This window comes from Hemiscyllium ocellatum, chromosome 15 (assembly GCF_020745735.1).
Source record: "Hemiscyllium ocellatum isolate sHemOce1 chromosome 15, sHemOce1.pat.X.cur, whole genome shotgun sequence".
Taxonomy (NCBI): Eukaryota; Metazoa; Chordata; class Chondrichthyes; order Orectolobiformes; family Hemiscylliidae; genus Hemiscyllium; species Hemiscyllium ocellatum.
This window is the reverse complement of record NC_083415.1, coordinates 10,466,969-10,489,102: the sequence shown is the minus strand read 5'-3', so window position 1 is coordinate 10,489,102 and position 22,134 is coordinate 10,466,969. Positions and strand designations below refer to the sequence as shown.

The following is a 22,134-nucleotide window of genomic DNA, read 5'->3' as shown; positions in this document are numbered from 1 at the left end:
TATCCTGATTAGAATCTCACTTAGTGCCACTCTCCATACTTCTTAATGTAACCCTACTGAACGTTCCTTTCCAGACAGCAGCTTGTGAACCCCTCGACTGAGCCTGCTTCTACCATACTGTCAGGCAGTAACATTCCAAACCCTCACTGCATTAGGAGGTTTCTCCTCATGCCATCTTTGCTTTTTTGCTTTAAATCTGCACCCTCTTGTTTTTGAGCTTTTCACAAGAGAGAACGGCTTCTCAAAATCTAGTCATAGTCACACAGCACAGAAACAGACCCTTTGGTCCAAACCATCCACACCGACCATAATCCCAAACTAAACTAATCCCACTTGCCTGCGCTTGGCCCATATCCCTCCAAAGATGTCTTGTTCTCGTACTTATCCAAATGTCTTTTCAATTGGATGTAAGTTTGCTTACTGAGCTGGAAGGCTCATTTTCAGACATTTTGCCACCACATACTAGGTAAAATCAACACTGATGATATTACCTAGTATGGTGATGAAAAGTCTGAAAATGACCCTTCCAGCTCAGCATGCAAACTTACATCCAGAACCTCAACCTGAGCTACAAATCTTCTCCAAACTGTACTTGCATCCACCATTTCATATTGAATTGAATTGAATTGAATTTATTGTCACGTGAAGGGCTCTGGCCCGAAACATCGAATTTCCTGTTCCTTGGATGCTGCCTAACCTGCTGTGCTTTAACCAGCAACACATTTTCAGCTCTGATCTCCAGCATCTGCAGACCTCACTTTTTACACGTGTACCAACACTCAAGGCCTTTTTGGAGTACTGTGTCCAATTCTGGTCACCTTGCTACAGGAAGGAAACAATTACGCTGGAGAGGATTCAGAAAAGGTTTACCAGGAAATTGCTGGGAATGGGAGGTTTGAGAGACAGGATAGCTGGATAGGCTGGGAGGTTTCCCACTGGAGCATGGGAGGATGGGGATGTGGGTGGTGACTGTATAGAGGTTTTTAAAATGATAAGAGGCATAGTTAAGATGAATGGCATGTGTCTTTTCCCCAATGTGTAAGATTTCAAGATTAGGAGGCATATTTTTAAGATGATAGGAAAAAGATTTAACAAAGACATGAAGGGCAGACTCCTCCAGAAAATTCTGGAACCTGATCACAAATGATTTACATGCCAGGTCCCAAATTGTTATTTTTGCTTTGTCTGGGGCCTTACCTCTGGAGTTCGCTGCCTACAACTCACTATCTCACCTTCATACTTCAAAACACTTCATAATACCACCCTCTATGAACAAGCCTTTAGTGATCTGCCATACTTTCTTACATAGCTAAATGTCATATTGTTTAATAATGTTCCTGCGCGGCACCATTGGACATTTCATGACATTAGGGATGCTACTGACCACTGACCACGCCTCCCCCCACTCCCTTCACCACCTCGCCACATTTATATATACACATAGACACACACACACAGATTATTTCCATTTCAGTGTAGCAGAGGGACAGCGGCTATTACATGAAGTCAAAGCAGGTGAATGACAAACAGGGTGAGGGAGTAAAACAATGGGTAATATGAATCTTTCTAATATCAGAGTATGACTAAGTGCTGGAAAGTACAGGAGCAGCTAATCAAGGCTACAAGTCCTTCACAATAAAGAAAGATCCCACAGGAAGTCAGAGGAGCTGTTTAGTTCACTGCTGTCAAGAAGAGAGCCCTGCGACGTTATATAAACAAATGCATTTCAGTGAAGCTTGTGCTCGTTCTGGATAGCCCCTATTTCATGGTTTGCAAGGCCACAAGTCTGCACCTGGCACTTTTCGTCCCTACGAACAATGTGATAGAACCATGATCAACATTGAAACCCCTCAGGTTCTCATCCTTCCTGTTCCACTGTTACTCAACCCCAAAGATTCCAATCTATCCCACCTGATGACTATTTAATCCATTTAGGTTGAAATAACAGAAAAAAAATCATGCTCTTGCACAGTTTCTACTGATGACATCGGCCAGTGTTGGCCAAATCTTTTCCTATTGTTACCCTATTTAGGAGTTAGCAATTTGTCAGGATTCTCACTGTGACCTGTGTGTAGTTGTGGGGGGGGGGGGGGTAAAGGCCTGTGGAAGTGGGGACAGGGCTTTCCAATAGAATGGGAGGGGTGTAGCTGTTATATCTGAGTCTGTGCTCCATACTGGCTGTTGCTGGCTTTGAGCCAGTTATTCTAAACTTTCAGCTTGCAATCCCACTTGGGTAGCCCTGACATAAGCTTTTTTTTCTGAGGGACAGTTCCAACAGGCATCAGTCACACTCAAATGGCCAGTATACATGAGAAAGACCTACTATCCAGAGAGGAGTCGACTACAACAAGTATTACAGCTGAACTTAAACTGACTCTTCAGCACAAATTACAACCAACAGCAATCCTAGTCAAATTTCTGCCCCGAACCTAACCCCTAAAGTCTGCACAGTGAACCCACTGAGAACAGCAAATGCAGCTCTGACAAGGGATTGGTACAGGAAGTGCCCAAACCTATATTAGTTACTCACTCGATTAACCTCAATTGGATACCTTTACTCTTTGAACTGTCGCAAGTAACCACTAACAATCTTGTGAATCCTCAGCAATTATACGACTGTCATGAGGATCACTTATTTCAAAATGAACCCCACCCTCCTGTTTGCTAGCTTAACTATCACCTACCAAAGCAATATAAACCAGGGACTTCCCAAGTTTAATCCATGACTATGAACAGCCAATCTAGTGGCTAAAACAGAAGTAATTACTGTAAAAGATAAAGAGAGTGCTTTGAGCCTAACTCAATAAGCACTAATTTTTCTCAGCATTAATCCAACCTGACTTACTCCCCTAATGTTACCATGGTGATGGACATTGGAACAGCCTTCTGGAAAATGAACTGCTTATCGCTGAGTGATAAATTTAAAAACTCCCCCTTCTAACCTTGCAGATTGCAGGAAGGTTTGTTGTGACTACAGAGTTCCAGAGAGGAATAGGTCCAGGCTGTATATATCCAATAAAATAATTAGTCATCAGGAAGTACAGGCTAAAAACACAATACATCTTAAAGATCTCATCATCTAATTGCTCCTCCTTCCATAATTTACTCGAATTGCACAAGGCTCCTTTATGAATCTAATCACAATGTTATATGAGATTAAATATACCATTGCATTCATTACTACATGACTGACGGGATGATCGAGACATGAGTTATTTGTTGCATTATTTAGGTGACCTCTATCTAGCCTGAGTCAGGCAAGAAACCAGATTACACTATCCTGCATGTTCCCATTAACTGGTCAGCTTTCCAGTGAGGAAGTTCCCGAGATCTGTGAACATTTGTCGGCGGCACGGTGGCACAGTGGTTAGCACTGCTGCCTCACAGCACCAGCGACCTGGGTTCAATTCCCACCTCAGGCGACTGACTGTGTGGAGTTTGCACGTTCTCCCCGTGTCTGCGTGGGTTTCCTCCGGGTGCTCCGGTTTCCTCCCACAGTCCAAAGATGTGCGGGTCAGGTGAATTGGCTATGCTAAATTGCCCGTAGTGTTAGGCAAGGGGTATATGTAGGGGTATGGGTGGGTTACGCTTCGGCGGGTCGGTGTGGACTTGTTGGGCCGAAGGGCCTGTTTCCACACTGTAAGTAATCTAATGTCTGTTAACAGGCTGGGAAACACTCTCTCAATCTCAATCCTGATTCACCGGCTCCCTCTCCGTCACTGATATGCTTCCAGACCGACTTTTGCTTCCCATACAGAAAGTCTTCAACTTGAACATAATCGTCCTTGTGTTCAAATCCTACTCTGAGCTCACTTTTCCCTCTAAGGCCTTTAACTCTCTGAAAACAGAGTGTTCCTCCCAAGCTTACCTCCTGAGCATCCCCTGTGTTATAGGCAGCTGTACCTCCAATTGTTCAGGCCCTAAGCTCTTCTTCTGTCACTTGATGTCAATTTTATTTTCCTCCTTAGGAAGCCATATAGTCATACAGAGGAGAAACAAACCCTTTGGTCCAACCAATCCAAGCCAATAATGTTCCAAAACTAAGCTAGTCCCACCTGCCTGCATTTGGCCTATATTCCTCCCTTTCTTATTCATATAATTATCCAAAAGTCTTTTAAACATTGTAACTGTACCCACATCTACCACTTCCTCTGGAAGTTCATTCTCCACGCACCAACCCCTCTGTGTAAAATAGGTGCCCCTTCCTGTCCTTTCTAAATGTTTCTCCTCTCACCTTAAAAATTTGCCTCCTGGTTTCGAAGTCCCCCACACTAGCTAAAAGACCCTTGTCATTCACCTCATCTGTGCCCCTCACAATTTTATAGACCTCCATAAGGGCTCCTGTGAAGCATCTCATTCATTTTACCAGCTAAGAGTTGTTGTTGTAAACATAGAGCCATGGTCAAGTAATTTGTCTCCCAGCTTTATAGCCCTTCTGGCCACACACCAGAGACATCTAAAAGTCTAAATAATCCAAGGTCACCAAGGGGTTGGCCAAAATGTGGCCTCTCCACAACCCACTCAGTGAACATTATTCAACATTACCAGCCGTAACACTAAATGTTTGTTTGTTGAGAAATTTAAGCTCCTTGATCCCACCCTGTCCTCTCCTTCCTTCTATGTTGTAAGCAGCTAGGAAGGCCAGTGGTATACTGGAGGTGTACAAGGAATTTATGAGACCACACCAACAGCACTGTGCACAATTTGACTGTCCTTACCCAAGAAAGAACCTACATGTAATTGGAGGCAGTTCAGTGAAGGCTTGCCGTGGATTTTTATGATGGCAGCACTGTCCTTATGAGGAGACACTGGATCAAGTGAGTCTGGATTCACTGGAGTTTAGAAGATAGCCTGTCCCTGTGGCGCAATAGGTTAGCGTGTTTGGCGGTTAACCAGCAGGTTGCTGGTTTAAAACCAACCAGCGTCAAAGGGCTCCCTTACTTTAGGACAGCACGGTGGCATGGTTAGCACTGCTGCCTCACAGAGCCAGGAACCCAGGCAATGACTCCAGCCTCAGATGGCTATCTGTGTGATGTTTGCATGTTCTCCTCATGTCTGTGTGGATTTCTTGTGGGTGCTCCAGTTTCCTTTCACCGTCCAAAGATGTGCAGGTGTGGTGGACTAGCCATGGTAAATTATCCATAGTGTCCAGGGAAGTGCAGGCTAGGGGGATTAGCCATGGAAAATGTAGGGTTACAGGGGTGGTTCTGGGATGCTCTTTGGATGGCTGATATGGACGAAATGGCCTGCAGGACATCTATGATTCTATGAATGAGAGGAGGATCTGATTGAAATAGGGCTGGATAGACTGGACACAAGGACTATGCTCCTCCTGGCCAAGAGGTCCAGAAGAAGCGACTACAGTCCTAGGATACACAATAGGCCATTTTGGACTGAGATGAGGAGAGGTTTCTTCACTCAGAGTGATAAACCTGTGGGGTTCTTTACCACACAAACACTGTGGAACTGTGTTTATGAAAGAAATACATTTCTTGTGATGTTAAAGGTTATGGGAAGAGGGTGGGAATATGGAATTGAGACAGAGGATCAGCCATTATCATGTTAAATAGTAAATGGGTACAAAAATAACCTACTATCAGAGAAATTAATGATGATCAGATCAGCCATGATCTTACTAAATGGTGTAGCAGATTTAATGGGCTGATTGGCCTGCTTCTGCTCCTAAGTCTTCTGCTCTACTGCTTCTAATTTCTATGATTCTCCCAGCCCTCAAGCATTTCCTTAATTCTTAGGACGTGTCCATCATTAGAAAAGTTTATTACCATATGGGTGGCCCTGAGCAGGTGGTGATGGTTCCACTGTACTGCATTATTGACTTTTCAGTGGTAAGTTAACTGATTAACAAAAGCTGTAACGTCCTTATTTGCAACCCGACTGAGATCACCGAACTTCGCCACAGGCCCAGCATTGCACTGGAAACCTTTCTCATCTCCACACATAAACATTTTTAATTGTAGCACCCGTTTTTGTTCTTGTTAAGCGAAGCACAGAACTGCATCTTTTAACACCAAGTGTCGTTCAGGTTTCTCATGCCCAACTGCAGTGGGTGCACAACAGTCTTATTTTCCCAGGTCCTGGAACACACAGATGAGGATCTAGCTGCAGGGTTGCCTTGGAAGCATGAGTTTGCAAGCACGTCAACTAAACATGACCGCAAGTCGTCACAACACAGTCAAATCATTAAAAATAGAGGGGACGGGGTGGGCTGAGAAAAGATCACCTCATTGACTTAGTGCCAAGGTTCAGGGTTCAACGTGCTTCAGACAGGCTCAAAAGCCCAGCCAGCAACGAATAACACAATCTGGTGGCAAGTATGCTTGCTAGCTATTTGGCAGAGATGCCTGCTCTTGCTCTGGGAGATGACTCTCCTTGCCATCTTCTTGAGCAATGATCAAGCTCTGTTCTTCTGCCAAGGACTCGGGAATTGGCAGTGATGTCTCCTCATGCAGTTGCTCGCCACATTGCCAGTTGGTTTCCTGGAAGATTGCAGCAGCACCATTAACCTCTTCAAAGCCACGATGTTTTGGTTGCTTGAGCTGTGGAAACATTAACGAGTAACATTAATTGTAACGAGTGACTCCCAACAGTACAGCATTCAAAATGAGTGACAAGAAAACTAATTCTTCAAGCAAGCTTTTGGTCACCAGTAATAATCTCTGGCTTTGTATCAAATATTTTCTGATTATATAAACTTTAGTAAAGCAGGAATAAGATTGTTTCTTTTTGAGGTTGTCTCGTAAACTTTGGACAAAATAGTGGAATTAAAGGAGTCAAGTGCCCAACTCTGAATTCTGCCTGATAACAAGTTTGGGTGTTTGTTTGTTAAAGGGTAAAAAGGAATCCAGGTGGTCTTATTTGGAAGATATGCGATATTCACACCTGGTAAACAGAGACTAGAGCAACAGTGCTGACAGAGGATAGACTGTTAGTCTCCAAGTGTAACATGGAGGTGTTAGACATGTCAGATTTGTTCACTATTATATTTTAAACCGTCTATTTAATTTCAAGATAGAATGGATTGGAGGTCTAGACAATAGAAAATTAATTTCTTCTATCTGGATACAAAGCCAATGGAGTGGCCTCTGAAAGAGGAAGATTCCATAGCAAGCCATATTATATCAACTTATAGGTGTCTTTAGATATCCCTGAACCATTACACAGGCAGGTCAGGTTGTAAGAACTTGAATGAGAGAGAGATACAAGATAAAGGCTAGCGGGTTTTCCCAGCTTTGTGAGGAGGAGAGATTTCTGGCAGAAATTCACGATGGAAGCCAATGTGGAGAAGAGAAATTGTCTGGTTGTAAAAACGAAAAAGAGACAAGTAGTCAGGTGGTAATAAGAACTTTGGACTGTTCCATGGAGGAGAAATTTAAGAGGGCATCAATTAAGGAACAGAATAAAATATAACTGTGGTCATTTTAAAAGTTAAATGAGGAGTATTTTCTATCATTTACAGTATAAGTTGCTGAGAGAATAGTGTTTAGCCACTGTTTCTTTTTGTTATTCATTGCTTTAAAAGTCTTAAACTTTGTCATGTAATCCCTTCCAATCAGTAACCAGAAATTCAAGCATTTTTTAAAGTTCAGTTTCGATGTGGAGTGTAACATGAAGTGCACAGCATACTTTACAACATTAAAGGTGATACATGAATGAAAGTTATTGTTCATGATATGTAACCATCTCAGTTCCATTAAGGCGGGGCATGGGGTTAGTTGCGCAATGTTAATCTATCCTCATTCATAACATTGACAAAAAATTAGCAAGAATAAGACAGAAAATGTTAACGGCAAAGTATAATGTTATCTTATTATGTTACTGAACCAGACACTTAAAGACCTGGACTACTAATGCAGAGAATGAGAATTCAAATTCCACCACAGCAGTTTGAGAATTTTCATTATTATTTTAAAAGCTCAGAATATAAAGCTGGGATCAATTAAAGTGCTTGTGGGGGAAACGGTCATGAACTGATGATGTCACATGGTCCAGAGACCCAAGTTAATGCTCAGGGGACAAGGGTTCAACACCCATGGGTGATACTGGGATTTAAAATTCAATGAATAAATCAGCTATCCATTATCTCGTTCTTTACCTCCCCCTTCCACATCTCTTTCTCTCTCTCTCTGGGCTCTTTCTCTACCTCTGCCCTCCCCCACTTTGGCTTCAGCATAAATACCACATTTTCCTTGCTGCTAACTCTTCTGATGAAGAGTCAGTGGACCCAAAATGTTAACTCTGCTTTCTTTCCACTGATGCTTCCAGACCTGTAGAGTTTCTTTAACAATTTCTGTTCTTTTTGTTTCAGATGTCCAGCATCTGCAGTTCTTTCTTTTATTTAAAAACTAGCTTTACTCACTGTGACCAATAACTGTGGTCAATTATTGTACAACCCATTTGGACACGAATGATGTTTTGGGAACACCTTATCTGATCTTACCTACATGTGACTCCAGACTCTCAATAATGTGGCCGACTCTTAACTGCCCATCTTGAACTGAAATGGCCTAGAAAGCAACTTGGTTCAAGATGGGCAACAAATAGTCTGCTTGCCAGCCGTGCTCAGATCAAAGAGTTTTCTAATTGCTGCCAACTTTATTTGATTTATTATTGCCACATGTACCTAGGTACAGTGAAAACTTGTGTTTTGTATGCAGTGCAGGCAGATCATACCATACAAAGTGCATCAGGGTAATAGAACAGAGTGAGGAATACAATGTTACACATACACAGAAAGTGCACAAAGAGCGAGATCAACATTAAGTTTAAAATTTGAGAGGTCCATTCACAAGTCTAATAACAGCTGACAAAAAGCTGTTCTTAAATCTGTTGGCACATATGTTGAAGCTTTTGTATCATCTACCTGACAGAAAAGCTTATAACCAGGGCAGGAGGGATTATTGATTATTCTAGAACTTACTCTGAAAGCCCATATGATTCCACTTTAAGGAATGACACCTGACATTGTTAACCAATCTGACTTATGTACAATTGAAATTCCAAATGATCCATAATTGCCAAATGAACAAGCCAAACAAGTTCTTCAGGTATAACATGAGAGAAACACCCAGCTCCACTTTCTCAGGGAAGCGGAGCTCGAAGGAAAATGTTAGCATTGTGATCACACCCGGAGAATGAACTGATCTTAAAAGCCTACTTTATTGGCTCGGCCAAATATCCTTTAATACTTCTGGCTGGAGGCTGGTGTAGTCCCAACAAATAACATCAAACATTGCTCAATTTCATCAGGTGAAATATACAAACTGGAAAATTACGCCAGTCTAACTTGCATCTCCAGTAGGACAGCACGTGTATTTGTCAAAGACAGAATTCGTCTCGGCTGTTCAGTACCCCCACTGTCAAACAGTCAGCTCACACACCAGTCTCGATATTACAATCGGAGCTGTTTTAACTGGGCCAGTGCTGGTTTTAAAACCTGCAGTGACTGACCCACATCAACAGTGACCACTCTGATGAGAGGCATTTAAGTCAACTTTTAAATCCTGCCTTCCTCCAACATCACCAGCACCTGCCTGGACTGCCTCTGCAATAATCCTGCCCTGATTCATACCTCACTCCGTAACACATAAGACAGAACCTGAACCTTGCGCAATGTATGTGTTTATAATTTTTAAAAATTTTATGTTGATTTGTGGTTTTCTAGGCATTGCTGACTAGACCAGCTTTTGTCACCCATCCCTAATTAGACGTGACAGCGATGGTGGAAATTCTTAAACCCTTGCAGCTCTTGAGTGTAGAAACACCCATAGTGCTGTTAGTGAGGAAGTTCCAGAATTTTACAGTGATGGGGAAGGAGTAGTGATGCAGTTCAACGGTGTGTGATTCAGAGGGGAGTTTACAGGTGGTAGTAATCCCAAGTGTCTGCTGTACTTGTCCTTATGGGTAGTAAACATCCCAGGTTTGAAAGTAGTTGTTGGAGGAGCCTTGAACATGTAGCTGCGATACATTTTATAAATGGACTAGACTGTTGCTGGTGTGCATCGATGCTTTAAGGAGTGGATGGGCAATCAGGCAGGCTTTACATTGGGTGGTGTCAAGGTTCATGACTGTTGTCAGACCTGCCAGCACCCAGGCAAATTGGAGAGTATTCCAATACCCTCTGACATGTCCCTGTTGATGAGTTACTCGCTGCAGATTACCCAGCCTCTTGTGGAGACTCCAGTTTATTTTCTGCCCAAGACGTCAATTCAACAACAATAATGCCATTAATCATCGAAGGGAGATGGTTAGGTTCCCTCTTGTACAAGATAGTCATTACCTTGCCAAAATTCCTCGCTACGTAGTAACCATGTTTACCAGATCTTGCTGCATTCAGGCAGCTTCAGTATCCAAGGAATTACCAACATGATTGAATTCTGTGAATCATCAGTGAATAGTTACACTTCAGACCTTACGGGGACGTAAAATGCTGCCTTGATGTCAGAGGTAGTTACTCTGTGGAATTCAGATTTCCTCCATGTTTGGACCAAGTCTGTAATAAAATCTGGACCTGAGAGGCCTTGGTGAAACACAAACTGAGCACTGGTAACCAGGCTCCTGATGACAGTATGTCACTTGATAGCACTGCGAATGACCCTTTCCATCACTCTGCTGTTGATTGAGAATAGACTGATGTGGTAGTGACTGGCCACTTTGGACTGGTCCTGGAGAACTTCCCACATTGTCAGACAGATGCTGTGAGTTAGGGACACTGCATGTTCTGGAGCACAAGCCTTCAGCATTGAGTCAGGATTTTTCAAGGCCCAGAAGCCGTGCAATATTCAGTGCCTTCATTCACAGAATCACTGAATTGTCATGGTGCAGAAGGAGGTCACTTAGCCCATCCTGCTAACATCATAGAAACCCTACTGTATGGAAGCAGGGCATTCAACCCATCGCATCCACACCGACCCTGCAAAGAGCATCTCACTCAGACTCACCCCTCCCTACCCTGTCCCTGTAACCCTGCATTTCCCATGGCCAACCCACCTATCCACACATCAGAGTACTGGGTTTGATTCCACCCAGTAAGGTGGACTGATCATGGGAAATCGCCCATATTGTGTGGGTTAGCCATGTATGGTTACAGGGATGGGGTGGGCCTGGTTGAGATGCTATCCAGAGAGTCGGTGTGGACTCGATAGGCCAAATGGCCTGCTTCCACGTCGTAGGGATTCTAGGAATCTCGACCACTGGCTGTTCACCCTCTCCCAGAAGAATGTCCTGCTCTGTGACCTCTTTGACCCTGGCCCTGGGGAGGCAATGTAGCATGCTGGAGGCAGGTCCACAGCCACAGAAAGGCCTGTCTGTTCCCCTAATTATGGAATCTCCTATTACTGTTGATCCTCCTTCCTCCTCTCCTGTCCAGCTAAGCCACTCACACTGCCACAAATGTAACTCTGACTGCACTCCCCTGAGGGACCAATACACCCATCAGCTTCCAATGGAAAATCCATTTGTGAGTGGGACCGCATGTGACTCCTGCGTTACCTGCATGTTTCTCTTGGACTGCCTTGTGGACAGCCATTCTCGCCCTCGTCCATTGCACTTTCCTCTCAGTCATTTCTTGATATCGCACAGATGGGATCTAACAACTAAGGTCTGAACTCTACCATGTTAGGGAGAAATTCCAGTGGAAATTGCGATAGCTCGTCCACTTGGCGCAGTCTACTTGGCCAATCTAGCTGAAGATCTTACAAATATTTCTGCTTAAAAGCAAATTACTACGGATTACTGGAATCTGAAATTTCTGCTTTGTCTTTTGCATTCACACATCGGGCTCCTCCTCGGTGATAATGTAGATATTTGTTGAGCCTCCTCCTCCAGCAAATTGTTTAATTGTCCACTGCTGTTCGTTACTGCAGGACACCTTCTCCAATATCTCAGTCTCTTTTCTTTTCATATAATATAGCAACCCGATGTGCATGCAGTACTCTAAGTGTGATCTAATCAAGGTTCATTAAGTTTAACATATCTCACTTACTTTCCATTTTATTTTACTTTTCTACTATGACCATCACCAGTAAGAGACTATCTAAACATTACCCCATGATATTCAATGACGTTACCATCACTGAATACCCCGCTATCAATATCATGGGGGTTACCATTGACCAGAAACTCAACTCGACTCGTGAAATAAACACAGAAGCTACAAGAGCAGGTCAGAGGCTAGGAATCCTGCAGTAAGCAACTGACCTCCTGACTCCCCAGAGCCTGTCCACCATCTACAAAGGCACAAGTCAGGAGTGTGATGGAATATTCCCCACTTGCCTAGCTAGGTGCATTTAACAAGTTTGACATCATCCAGAACAAAGCAGTCTGCTTGATTGGCACTATATCCACAAACATCCACTCCCTCTACCACCGTCACTCAGTTACAGCACTGTGTACTATCTACAAGGTGCATTGCAGAAATTCACCAAAACTCCTCAGACAACACCTTCCAAACCCATGATCACTTCCGTCTGGATAGACTCCTGGGTGTTAGTCATGTAACACACAGGAGGCTCTCCTCAATGGAAGATGGGACCTTGGGGTTTTTTTCCTGCAATGTGAGTAGCACGGAAAAGGCTGCATTGTGTTGCTCATTCTAATTGCTTTTGAACTGGAAACAGCCAAGGCACAACTGATTATTGTGGAGCAGCAGTCACAGACTTCTTTCAACAAAAGAGACTGGAAACCAAATTTCTTTTTTTAGATCCAGAAGTGCTCTTACAAACAACTGACTGTTTTTTTTTAATCCTATCACCAAACCACCCGTGTTATTTTTAATATTTACTCAGCATCGCCAGTAAATCACACAAGTTCTCCAACTGGTTACTTTAAGTCAAAAGCCCAGTAAAGGTAATGGGACCATCAAGTGGGAGGAAGAGATAGGGGGCTAAATCAAAATCGAGTTGGAGGGAGAAATGGATCACTGTGTTTCTGCCTGGCCAGCACCTCTCCCCAGCATCCAACTCTCTGTAAAAGGTGTCAAGAGCATTGATGGGAGTTTTCCTCCTCTCTCTACAAGAATCTCAGGGAGTCCCTCTCCCACTGCAACTCCCAGGTCATTTCCTCTGCCCTGAAGCTCTTCAACCATGTCATGAAACAAACTCGCTACCACAGCCACATTTGCTTACTCTATGCTACTTTCTCCCCACCCCCACCCTCCTCTAGCTTATCTCTCCACGTTTCAAGCTCACTGTCTTTATTCCTGATGAAGGGCTTTTGCTCAAAACGTCGATTTCGCTGCACTTTGGATGCTGCCTGAACTGCTGTGCTCTTCCAGCACCACTTATCCAGAATCTGGCTTCCAGCATCTGCAGTCATTGTTTTTACCACAGTGTGCTCACTCTCCAATGACATCCGGGCATGAATATAACCATGGAAGAGGGGCAGGCAGTCAGCACAGATGACCCCCCTGTACACCCTGCTGCCCAGATCTGTATATAGCCAGTTTGTTCAGGAACAGACCAATGAGAGGTCCGCTGATTGCTAACCAGATGGATTTTATGGCAGTCAATGACAGCTTTCATAGTCACCATTACTGAAGTGAACTTAATGATTGAATTTAAAACCCTCCATCAGCTATTGTGGGATTTGAACCTGTGACATTACCACTACAGAACTGTCTCCCCTTTGAATCATGTGTGTATATCTACTTGCATTTATTTTGCAACTTTAGCCTAGTAAATAGCCCCACAGCTCCTTACTGGAATTTCATCAGGTAGACTTTGACACTAAATCACATAAGGGGATCTTAGAACAGACTCCCAGAACCTTGGTCAAAAAGAGGTAGGTTTTAAAGGAACGTATTAAAGGAGGGCAAAGAAATGATCACCCCCAAGAGGAAAGACAAAGTGCAGACAATCAAAGATGGAGCCATCACTGATGGTATTGATGAAGAGTGAGAGATGTGAAAGCAGTAGAGCTGAAAGTGTCAACAAAAGCCAAGGAAGAAGCTAAAAGCTAGAATGAGGATGTTACAATTGAGCTAGCACTGGGCTGAAGCTTATGCAGCAAAACCCGTCAGGGATAATAGTGGACAGGACTTCGCAAGAGTTAGGATATGAACAGCTCAGCTTTGGTTGAGCTCAAGTTTACTGGTAGGAGATTGGTCAGGGATAGTCAAATCTAATAATGGGCAGAGGGATTAGAATAGGCACGGTTGAGGGATTCAGCAGCAGATGAAGTGAGGCTGGAGACCTGGAATTCAACAGTCTTAGTGATGGAGATGTTAATGGTTGGAAGCTCAACTCAGGGTCAGAGAGGAAGCTAAAACTGCAAAAGGCTTGTTTCAGCTTCAGAGAGAGTGTGGTTGGATAATTTTATACTTTGTAATCAGAATACCGAAAATAGTATTACTTACCCGTGTGTGGAATCGCCTCAACATTCCCTTCAGGTGATCTACATAGGGAAAACAGAGTCATTAACTGCACAAGTGAATTGCAAATAGTGATTAGTTGTACTTATGTATTGTACATAATGTCCAAACATAATGAATAGTCTGCAATGGAAAGGAGTCACAGATTCATTAAAAGAGAACCTGAGGGGCAACTTTTATTTACACAGAGGTTGGTACGCATATTGAATGAACTACTAACGGAAGTGGTTGAGGCATGTACATTAACACCATTTAAAAGGCATTTGGACAAATACTTGGATAGGAAAGGTTTAGAAGGATATGGGCCAAGTGCAGAGAAATGGGGTTAGCATGGATGGACATTTTGGTTAGCATGGACCAGTTTGGGCCAAAGGGCCTGACTCCATTCTGTAGGGCTGAATATCCTCCTGTCTTGAAAGATGTGACAATGAACCATACCATTGGGACAGCTCAAGATTTGATCTCTCTTCTGTGCTGTTTTCAGAGTATATAATCTGTGAGAAAGGGGAATGGGGGAGGGGTGCCACTCCCAAGTTCCATCCATTAAAGTCATTGGAAGTGTACAAGGGTCAAGCAAGATTGGGAGTCCAACCAGCCAACCCACATTGTTCATTTCCAAATGCCAGGCTCAGGATTTTACAGGCTTCCACTGGCCGGTGTGTAGACAGGAAGGGATGCGGCGGATGGTAAAATGCAGGAGTTTGTCCCTCCTCCCACCTAGACACCCCTCTCCCACCTGTCAGAGGCTTTAAAGGGCAAGGGTAGACATGAGCAAGGCACCCGCCCTCACTGGTGTTGATGCCCTAAACAGCCAGTCACTGGGTGAATGGCAGGAGGTCAGGGGAGGAAGCCTGGCAGGTAATTCTGCTTGGAGCTCAGGCAGGAAGGCAGGCTTGTGGCCTGCTACATCACTGGCCCCCTTTCCCAATTAAGGCCTGCCGCCCAACCTTAAACCAGGGCCTTTCCAACAAACCCCACCACCACCCCACTTCACTTAGGGACTCCCTATCTGTCCCCTACTGCAAGACAGCTTTGAATTATCTCTTTCCTGGATGACTGATACTTAAAATCTGGGAACCAGGAATTGACTGACAGCTTTCTGAGGTCCTGAGTGAGCAGCAGATCTAGTCTCCATCACCCTCTTAACACTCTGCAGAACAATAAATTAGATTAGATTACTTACAGTGTGGAAACAGGCCCTTCGGCCCAACAAGTCCACACCGACCCGCCGAAGCGCAACATACCCATACCCCTATATTTGCCCCTTACCTAACACTACGGGCAATTTAGCATGTCCAATTCACCTGACCTGCACATCTTTGTGACTGTGGGAGGAAACCGGAGCACCTGGAGGAAACCCACGCAGACACGGGGAGAACGTGCAAACTCCACACAGTCAGTCGCCTGAGGCGGGAATTGAACCTGGATCTCTGGTGCTGTGAGGCAGCAGTGCTAACCACTGTGCCACCGTGCCGTCCACGAAAATGGCCCCACCAGAATAATCTTGCTCAAAGAATGGGCACTTCTTTGAATGGGTAGAGGTACGGTGGCTCCATGGTTAGCAGTGCTGCCTTACAGCGCCAGGGACCCAGGTTCAATTCCAACCTCGGGCGACTGTCTGTGTGAAGTTTGCATGTTCTCCCCGTGTCTGCTTGGGTTTTCCAGATGCTCCGGTTTCCCCCCATAATCCAAAGATGTGCAGGTCAGGTGAATTGGCCATGCTAAATTGCCTATAGTGTTAGGTGCATCAATCTGGGGTAAATGTAGGGGAATGGGACTGGATGGGTTACTCTTCAGAGGGTCGGTGTGGGCTTGTTGGGCCAAAGGGCGTGTTTCCATCCTGCTGGGAATCTAATCTAAATAAAAAGAATGATTTAATGTGGGTTTGTTAACTCACCAGTGACTTCCTCTTCTATAAAAATTAAATTAGCAAAACACACAAAGCAACTTTTCTCCCAGCTGTGTAACTTCTAAATATGAGCCCAGCAATATTTTTGGAACCAAACTCATCACTCTTTGTTTAAAATACAGATTGTAAAATGCTTTTGTCATTTACTCAAGGCCATCAGTCCCCTGGCAGACTCTATTTAGCTTTCAGCAACATTGTGTGGTGTTACTGCCTGGAATACACTGCCTGAAATACACTGCCTGAAAGCTTGGGAGAAACTGATTCAATAGCAACTTTCAGAAGAGAAACTGATTCATCCTTGAAGACACAGCACTGTGTGAGAGGAGCAGACGAGGTGGATTGACCAGGGGAAATGGAGGGTTACAGGGACAGGGTTGGGGGATGGGTCTTTGGAGGGTCGGTGTGGACTCAATGGGCCAAATGGCCTGCTTCCACACTATAAGGATTCCACGATTCTACGAAATAAGATAAAGAGGCAGCATGGTTTAGAGAGCGGATTATGCAGCACAGAGATCAAGTGAATGAAGATGTTGCTCCCTTTTCATTCTCCACAGGCAAGATCTGCATTGTCTTCATAAGTAATAACCATTCGCTGATGCTTTGTGTGAGGATCATGCAATGGAAGAGGTCAGAGAGCTCACCAAGTAATGACTACAATGTAGATCTTAGATCTAAAATTTCTTGAGAGAGACAGAAAACATGGTGATCAGCATTCTCTGATTAATCTGAAACTATCTGCATGTTTTCTGTACTTACACATTATTTTAGACAATACTGTAAAACAGCCTGCCATTGCACCAATAAAATGGGGAAGAGTGTACGCCTTACCTCTGTGGTAGACAATGGCAGCAACTAAAGCTACCAATGCAGCTGTGACAATAACACTGATCACAATCGTTGGGGTCTCACCAGGGACTGCTACAGGCCAAGGCTTACCTGGATAAAAAACAAGCACATGGTCATTCAGGGCTAACAAAGCACTCGGCTCTTCTCTGGTTTATTTAATTAAAATAGTACTTTATTTTAAAAAATTTCGACGGATTTAAAGCAGGCAAATAAATGGACAATGCCAAAATCCCCCAGCACCACCTCATTCCCAGCAGCATTGCCAGTGCCAACAAAGCAAAGATTTGGTCCATACTTTTATAAACACTGTTAAATACAAAGAAAACCAATTGTATCAATAATTTTAATGGTTAGATAGAACTAGTTCCAAGCAGAACCAAGGCATTAAAGTACAGATTACGGATATTACCGTAATCATTTGTAGAATAAGCTTTAAACCACTTGCACTTTGCTTCTCACAGCATCATAGAATCCCTACATGTGGAAGGAGGCTATTCGGCCCGTCGAGTCCACCCAGACCTACCTGCCCCATACCTTATCCCTATAACCCTGCATTTACTGTGACCAACCCACCTAGCCTGCACCTCCCCAGACACTATGGGCAATTTAGCACAGCCAATGCACCTAACCTGCACATCTTTGGACTGTGGGAGGAAACCATAACACTGGAAGAAATCCGTGTAGACATGGAGAATATGTGCAACTCCACCCAGATAGTCACCCAAGGGTGGAATCAAACCCAGGTCCCTGGTGATACAAGGCAGCAGGGCTAACCACTGAGCCACCATGCCGCTGTATGTTCTGTTCTTTCCTTCTGAAGGTAGCTCTGGACATGCCCAGCTCCATGCAGTACAGAATCCTAAAACGGTAACACCACCACAAGAAACCATTTGGTCTTTTGTGATTGTACTGTCCTTCTGAAGGAGAAATGAATCTAAAGCCACTCCTTTGCCTCTTCCTAGTAGCCCTGCATCTTTTTCCTTTCAAGTAATGATTCGGTTTCCTCTTGAGAGCCTTAATTGACCCTGCCTTAGTCATCCACCCAGGCAGTGCATTTCAAATGTTAGCCACACAAAGCATGAAAATGTTTTCCCTCATATTGCCATTTCTTACCTTAATCGGTGCCCTCTGATTCTCTGTCCTTCCACCTATGGGAACAGTCTCTATCTCCTTTGTCCTAAATCCTCACAATTTTGAGCACCTTTACCAAACTTCCTCTCAGCCTTCTCTTCCTCAAGGAAAACAGTCTTTCCCTATCCCTGATGTTCCTCACCCCCTGAACCATCCTCATGAATCTCTTCTGCACCCTGTTTAATGTTTCACATCTTTCCCAAAGTGTGTTGTCCAGAACCAGACACCAGTTGAGGCCTGATTTTTTTTTTATTATTTTAATAGAGGTTTAGTATAACCTCCTTCTTTTGTAGTCTAAGCCCTCAATGAGGTAAAACCAATAACTGCAGATGCTGGAAATCAGAGTCCAGATCAGAGTGGTGCTGGAAAAGCACAGCAGTTCAGGCAGCATCCGAGGAGCAGTAAAATCGACATTTCAGGCAAACGTCCTTCATCAGGAATACAGGCAGAGAGCCTGAAGGGTAGAGAGATAAGTGAGAGGAGGGTGGGGATGGGGTGAAGCCCTCATTGAACTCTGCGTCAGTATTTTGAAGGACACGGAATCGAGGGAACACAGGGATATAAATAGAGATGTCAGATTACAACCAGAGACAATGGAACAGTTAACCAATTTTACCCTGGATTGCATACTGAAGAAAGGGTCACCAGACTTGAAACATTAACTCTGTTTTTCTCTCCACACATGCTGTCAGACCTGCTGAGTTTTTACCAGGGACCTGATCAAAACTTTGTGGGAAGCTAGGGAAGAGATTGCTAGACCCCTTGCCGAGATAGTTCTATCATCGACAGCCAGAAGTAATGTCCCTGTCAAAGTGGAAGAATATTCCAGGGAAATCTACTAGGGGAAAGTGAGGACTGCAGATGCTGGAGATCAGAGTCGGGAGTGTGTTTGCTGGAAAAGCACAGCAGGTCAAGCAGCATCCAAGGAGCAAGAGAATCAATGCTTTGGGACGGAGCCCTTCAGGATTCTGGGTAATCCAAGATGGGGGACAGGAAAAATTTCTAGCTGTAACAGCTGCTCTTTTTTTGAGGTATTTTAGGTGCTGGAGGTGATGTCCTCGAATTTCAGGAGCAGCAATTACTGTTTTTTTGCTGTTGCATTGTTTTGGAACTTTGGAAAAATAAGTCAAAACAACAGCAGTTGTAAAAGGGAGAAGAACAGACAAAGGAAGCACATGATGAGGTCAGTGCAGGAGAAGAGAGAGAAAGAAACTGACACTGCCTTTGCTGTTTGAATTCATGGATCGCTGGACATCGGAGTGCATCTGGGATGATTAACAAACAGTGAAATTCACAACAGATCTTGCAGGAACTGTTGGGTGAAGTTCACGGCGCAGAATTAGATAAGTGTATTGCTGTTTTAAGTGTGACCTACAGAGAGGCTGCAGTAGTGAGTAGAGTGGGTTCTTTCTTGTTTATATGTTTTTGGAGATATGTCTCTTGATTAAACTTAAATGATAAGCCATAAGTATTAATTTAACCTGGGGCAGTGTTTGTAGAGGAATAAGACAGTGTTATTTTCCGGGTATGTAGATTGTGAAGAAGCAGAAATGGCCTTTTAGTAGAGTGAAATATGATTCTTGTCAGATATGGGACTTTAAAGAGAGTTTAAGGTTACCGCGGATTATATCTGCCATAAATGCTGTTGGTTGCGGATCTTATCAGATCAAATGGATCGGTTGGATAGACAGTTAGAAGCAATGAGGAATTTGCAACAGCACCAGTATGTGATGGACGGCAGTTATAGGAAGGGGGGAACGTCTCAGATACAGTCACATAGATGGGTTAACTCCAGGAAAGGTAAGAGAGATAGGCAACTAGTGCAGGAGTCTTTTGTGGATATACCCATTTCAAACAGGTAGGCTGTTTTGGAAAATGTAGAGGGGGGAATGATTCTCAGGGGAACGTAGCACAAACAGCCAAGTTTCTGGTATTGAGACTGGCTTTAATGCAATGAAGGGTACATCGGCTTCCAAGAGATCAATTGTGTTAGGGGATTCTCTAGTCCGAGGTATAGACAGACATTTCTGTGGCCAGCAGCGAAAAATCAGAATGGTGTGTTGCTTCCCTGGTGCCAGGATCAAGGATGTCTCGGAGAGGGTGCAGAATGTTCTCACGGGGGAGAGGGGCCAGCAAGAGGTCATTGTTCACATTGGAACCAACAACATAGGAAGGGATAAGGTTGAGAGTCTGAAGGGAGATTACAGAGAGTTAGGCAGAAATTTAAAAAGGAGGTCCTCGCGAGTTATAATATCCAGATTACTCCCGGTACTACAAGCTAATGAGGACAGGAATAGGAGGATAGAGCAGATGAATGCATGGCTGGTGTATGGGAGAAGGATTCACATTTTTGGATCATTGGAATCTCTTTTGGGGTAGAAGTGACCTGTACAAGAAGGACGGATTGCACCTAAATTGGAAGGGGACTAATATACTGGCAGGGAGATTTGTTAGAGCTGCTCAGGAGGATTTAAACTTGTAAGGTGGGGGGGTGTGGGACCCAGGGCGATAGTGAGGAAAGAAATCATCTGAGACTGGTACAATTGAGAACAGAAGCGAGTCAAACAGTTAGGGCAGGCAGGGACAAGGTAGGACTAATAAATTAAACCGCATTTATAGAGTCATAGAGATGTACAGCATGGAAACAGACCCTTCGGTCCAACCTGTCCATGCCGACCAGATATGCCAACCCAATCTAGTCCCACCTGCGAGCACCCAGCCCATATCCCTCCAAATCCTTCCTATTCATATACCCACCCAAATGCCTCTTAAATGTTGCAACTGTACCAGCCTCCACCACTTCCTCTGGCAGCTCATTCCATACACATACCACTCTCTGCGTGAAAACGTTGCCCCTTCAGGTCTCTTTTATATCTTTCCCCTCTCATCCTAAACATATGCCTTCTAGTTCTGGACTCCCTGACCCCAGAGAAAGGACTTTGTTTATTTACCCTATCCGTGCCCCTCATAATTTTGTATCTACTAGAGAAGGTGCAAAACTTGACCTACTCTTGGGAAATAAGGCAGGACAGTTGACTTTGGGGCTAGCGACCACAATTCAATAAGATTTAAAATAGTGATGGAAAAGGATAGACCAGATCTAAAAATTGAAGTTCTAAATTGGAGAAAAGCCAATTTTGACGGCATTAGTCAAGAACTTTCGAAAGCTGATTGGGGGCAGATGTTTGCAGGTAAAGGGACGGCTGGAAAATGGGAACCCTTCAGAAATGAGATAATGAGAATCCAGAAAAAATATATTCCTGTTAGGGTGAAAGGAAAGGCTGGTAGGTATAGGGAATGCTGGATGACTAAAGAAATTGAGGGTTTGGTTAAGAAAAAGAAGGAAGCATATGTCAGGTATAGACAGGATAGATCGAGTGAATCCTTAGAAGGGTATAAAGGAAATAGGAGTATATTTAAGAGGGAAATCAGGAGGGCAAAAAGGGGACATGAGATAGCATTGACAAATAGAATTAAGGAGAATCTAAAGCGTTTTCACAAATACATTAAGGGCAAAAGAGTAACTAGGGAGACAATAGGGCCCCTCAAAGATCAGCAAGGCAGCCTTTGTGTGGAGTCGCAGAAAATGGAGGAGATATTAAAATAGACAGGATAGTGTGGTCAGAGTATTGAATACAGGAGTTGGGAGGTCATGTTGTGGCTGTACAGGACATTGGTTAGGCCACTGTTGGAATACTGTGTGCAATTCTGGTCTCCTTCCTATCAGAAAGATGTTGTGAAACTTGAAAGGGTTCATAAAAGATTTACAAGGATGTTGCCAGGGTTGGAGGATTTGAGCTAGAGGGAGAGGCTGAACAGGCTGGGGCTGTTTTCCCTGGACCGTCAGAGGCTGCGGGTGACC

At 43.9% G+C, this 22,134-nt stretch overlaps 1 protein-coding gene across 1 annotated transcript in view; it reads right to left on the bottom strand.

Annotated features, from left to right (window-relative positions):
* Nucleotides 1-218: 218 nt before the first annotated feature.
* Nucleotides 219-22,134, bottom strand: part of LOC132822889 (tumor necrosis factor receptor superfamily member 5-like) — a 44,234-nt gene continuing 22,318 nt past the window's right edge. The window contains exons 7-9 of the mRNA XM_060836277.1: nucleotides 17,124-17,231; nucleotides 14,372-14,409; nucleotides 219-6,557 (exon numbers count right to left, since the gene is read on the bottom strand). Of these exons, the coding sequence (XP_060692260.1) occupies nucleotides 6,342-6,557; nucleotides 14,372-14,409; nucleotides 17,124-17,231 (362 nt within the window). The 3' untranslated portion in view covers nucleotides 219-6,341. The remainder of the gene's footprint in view (nucleotides 6,558-14,371; nucleotides 14,410-17,123; nucleotides 17,232-22,134) is intronic.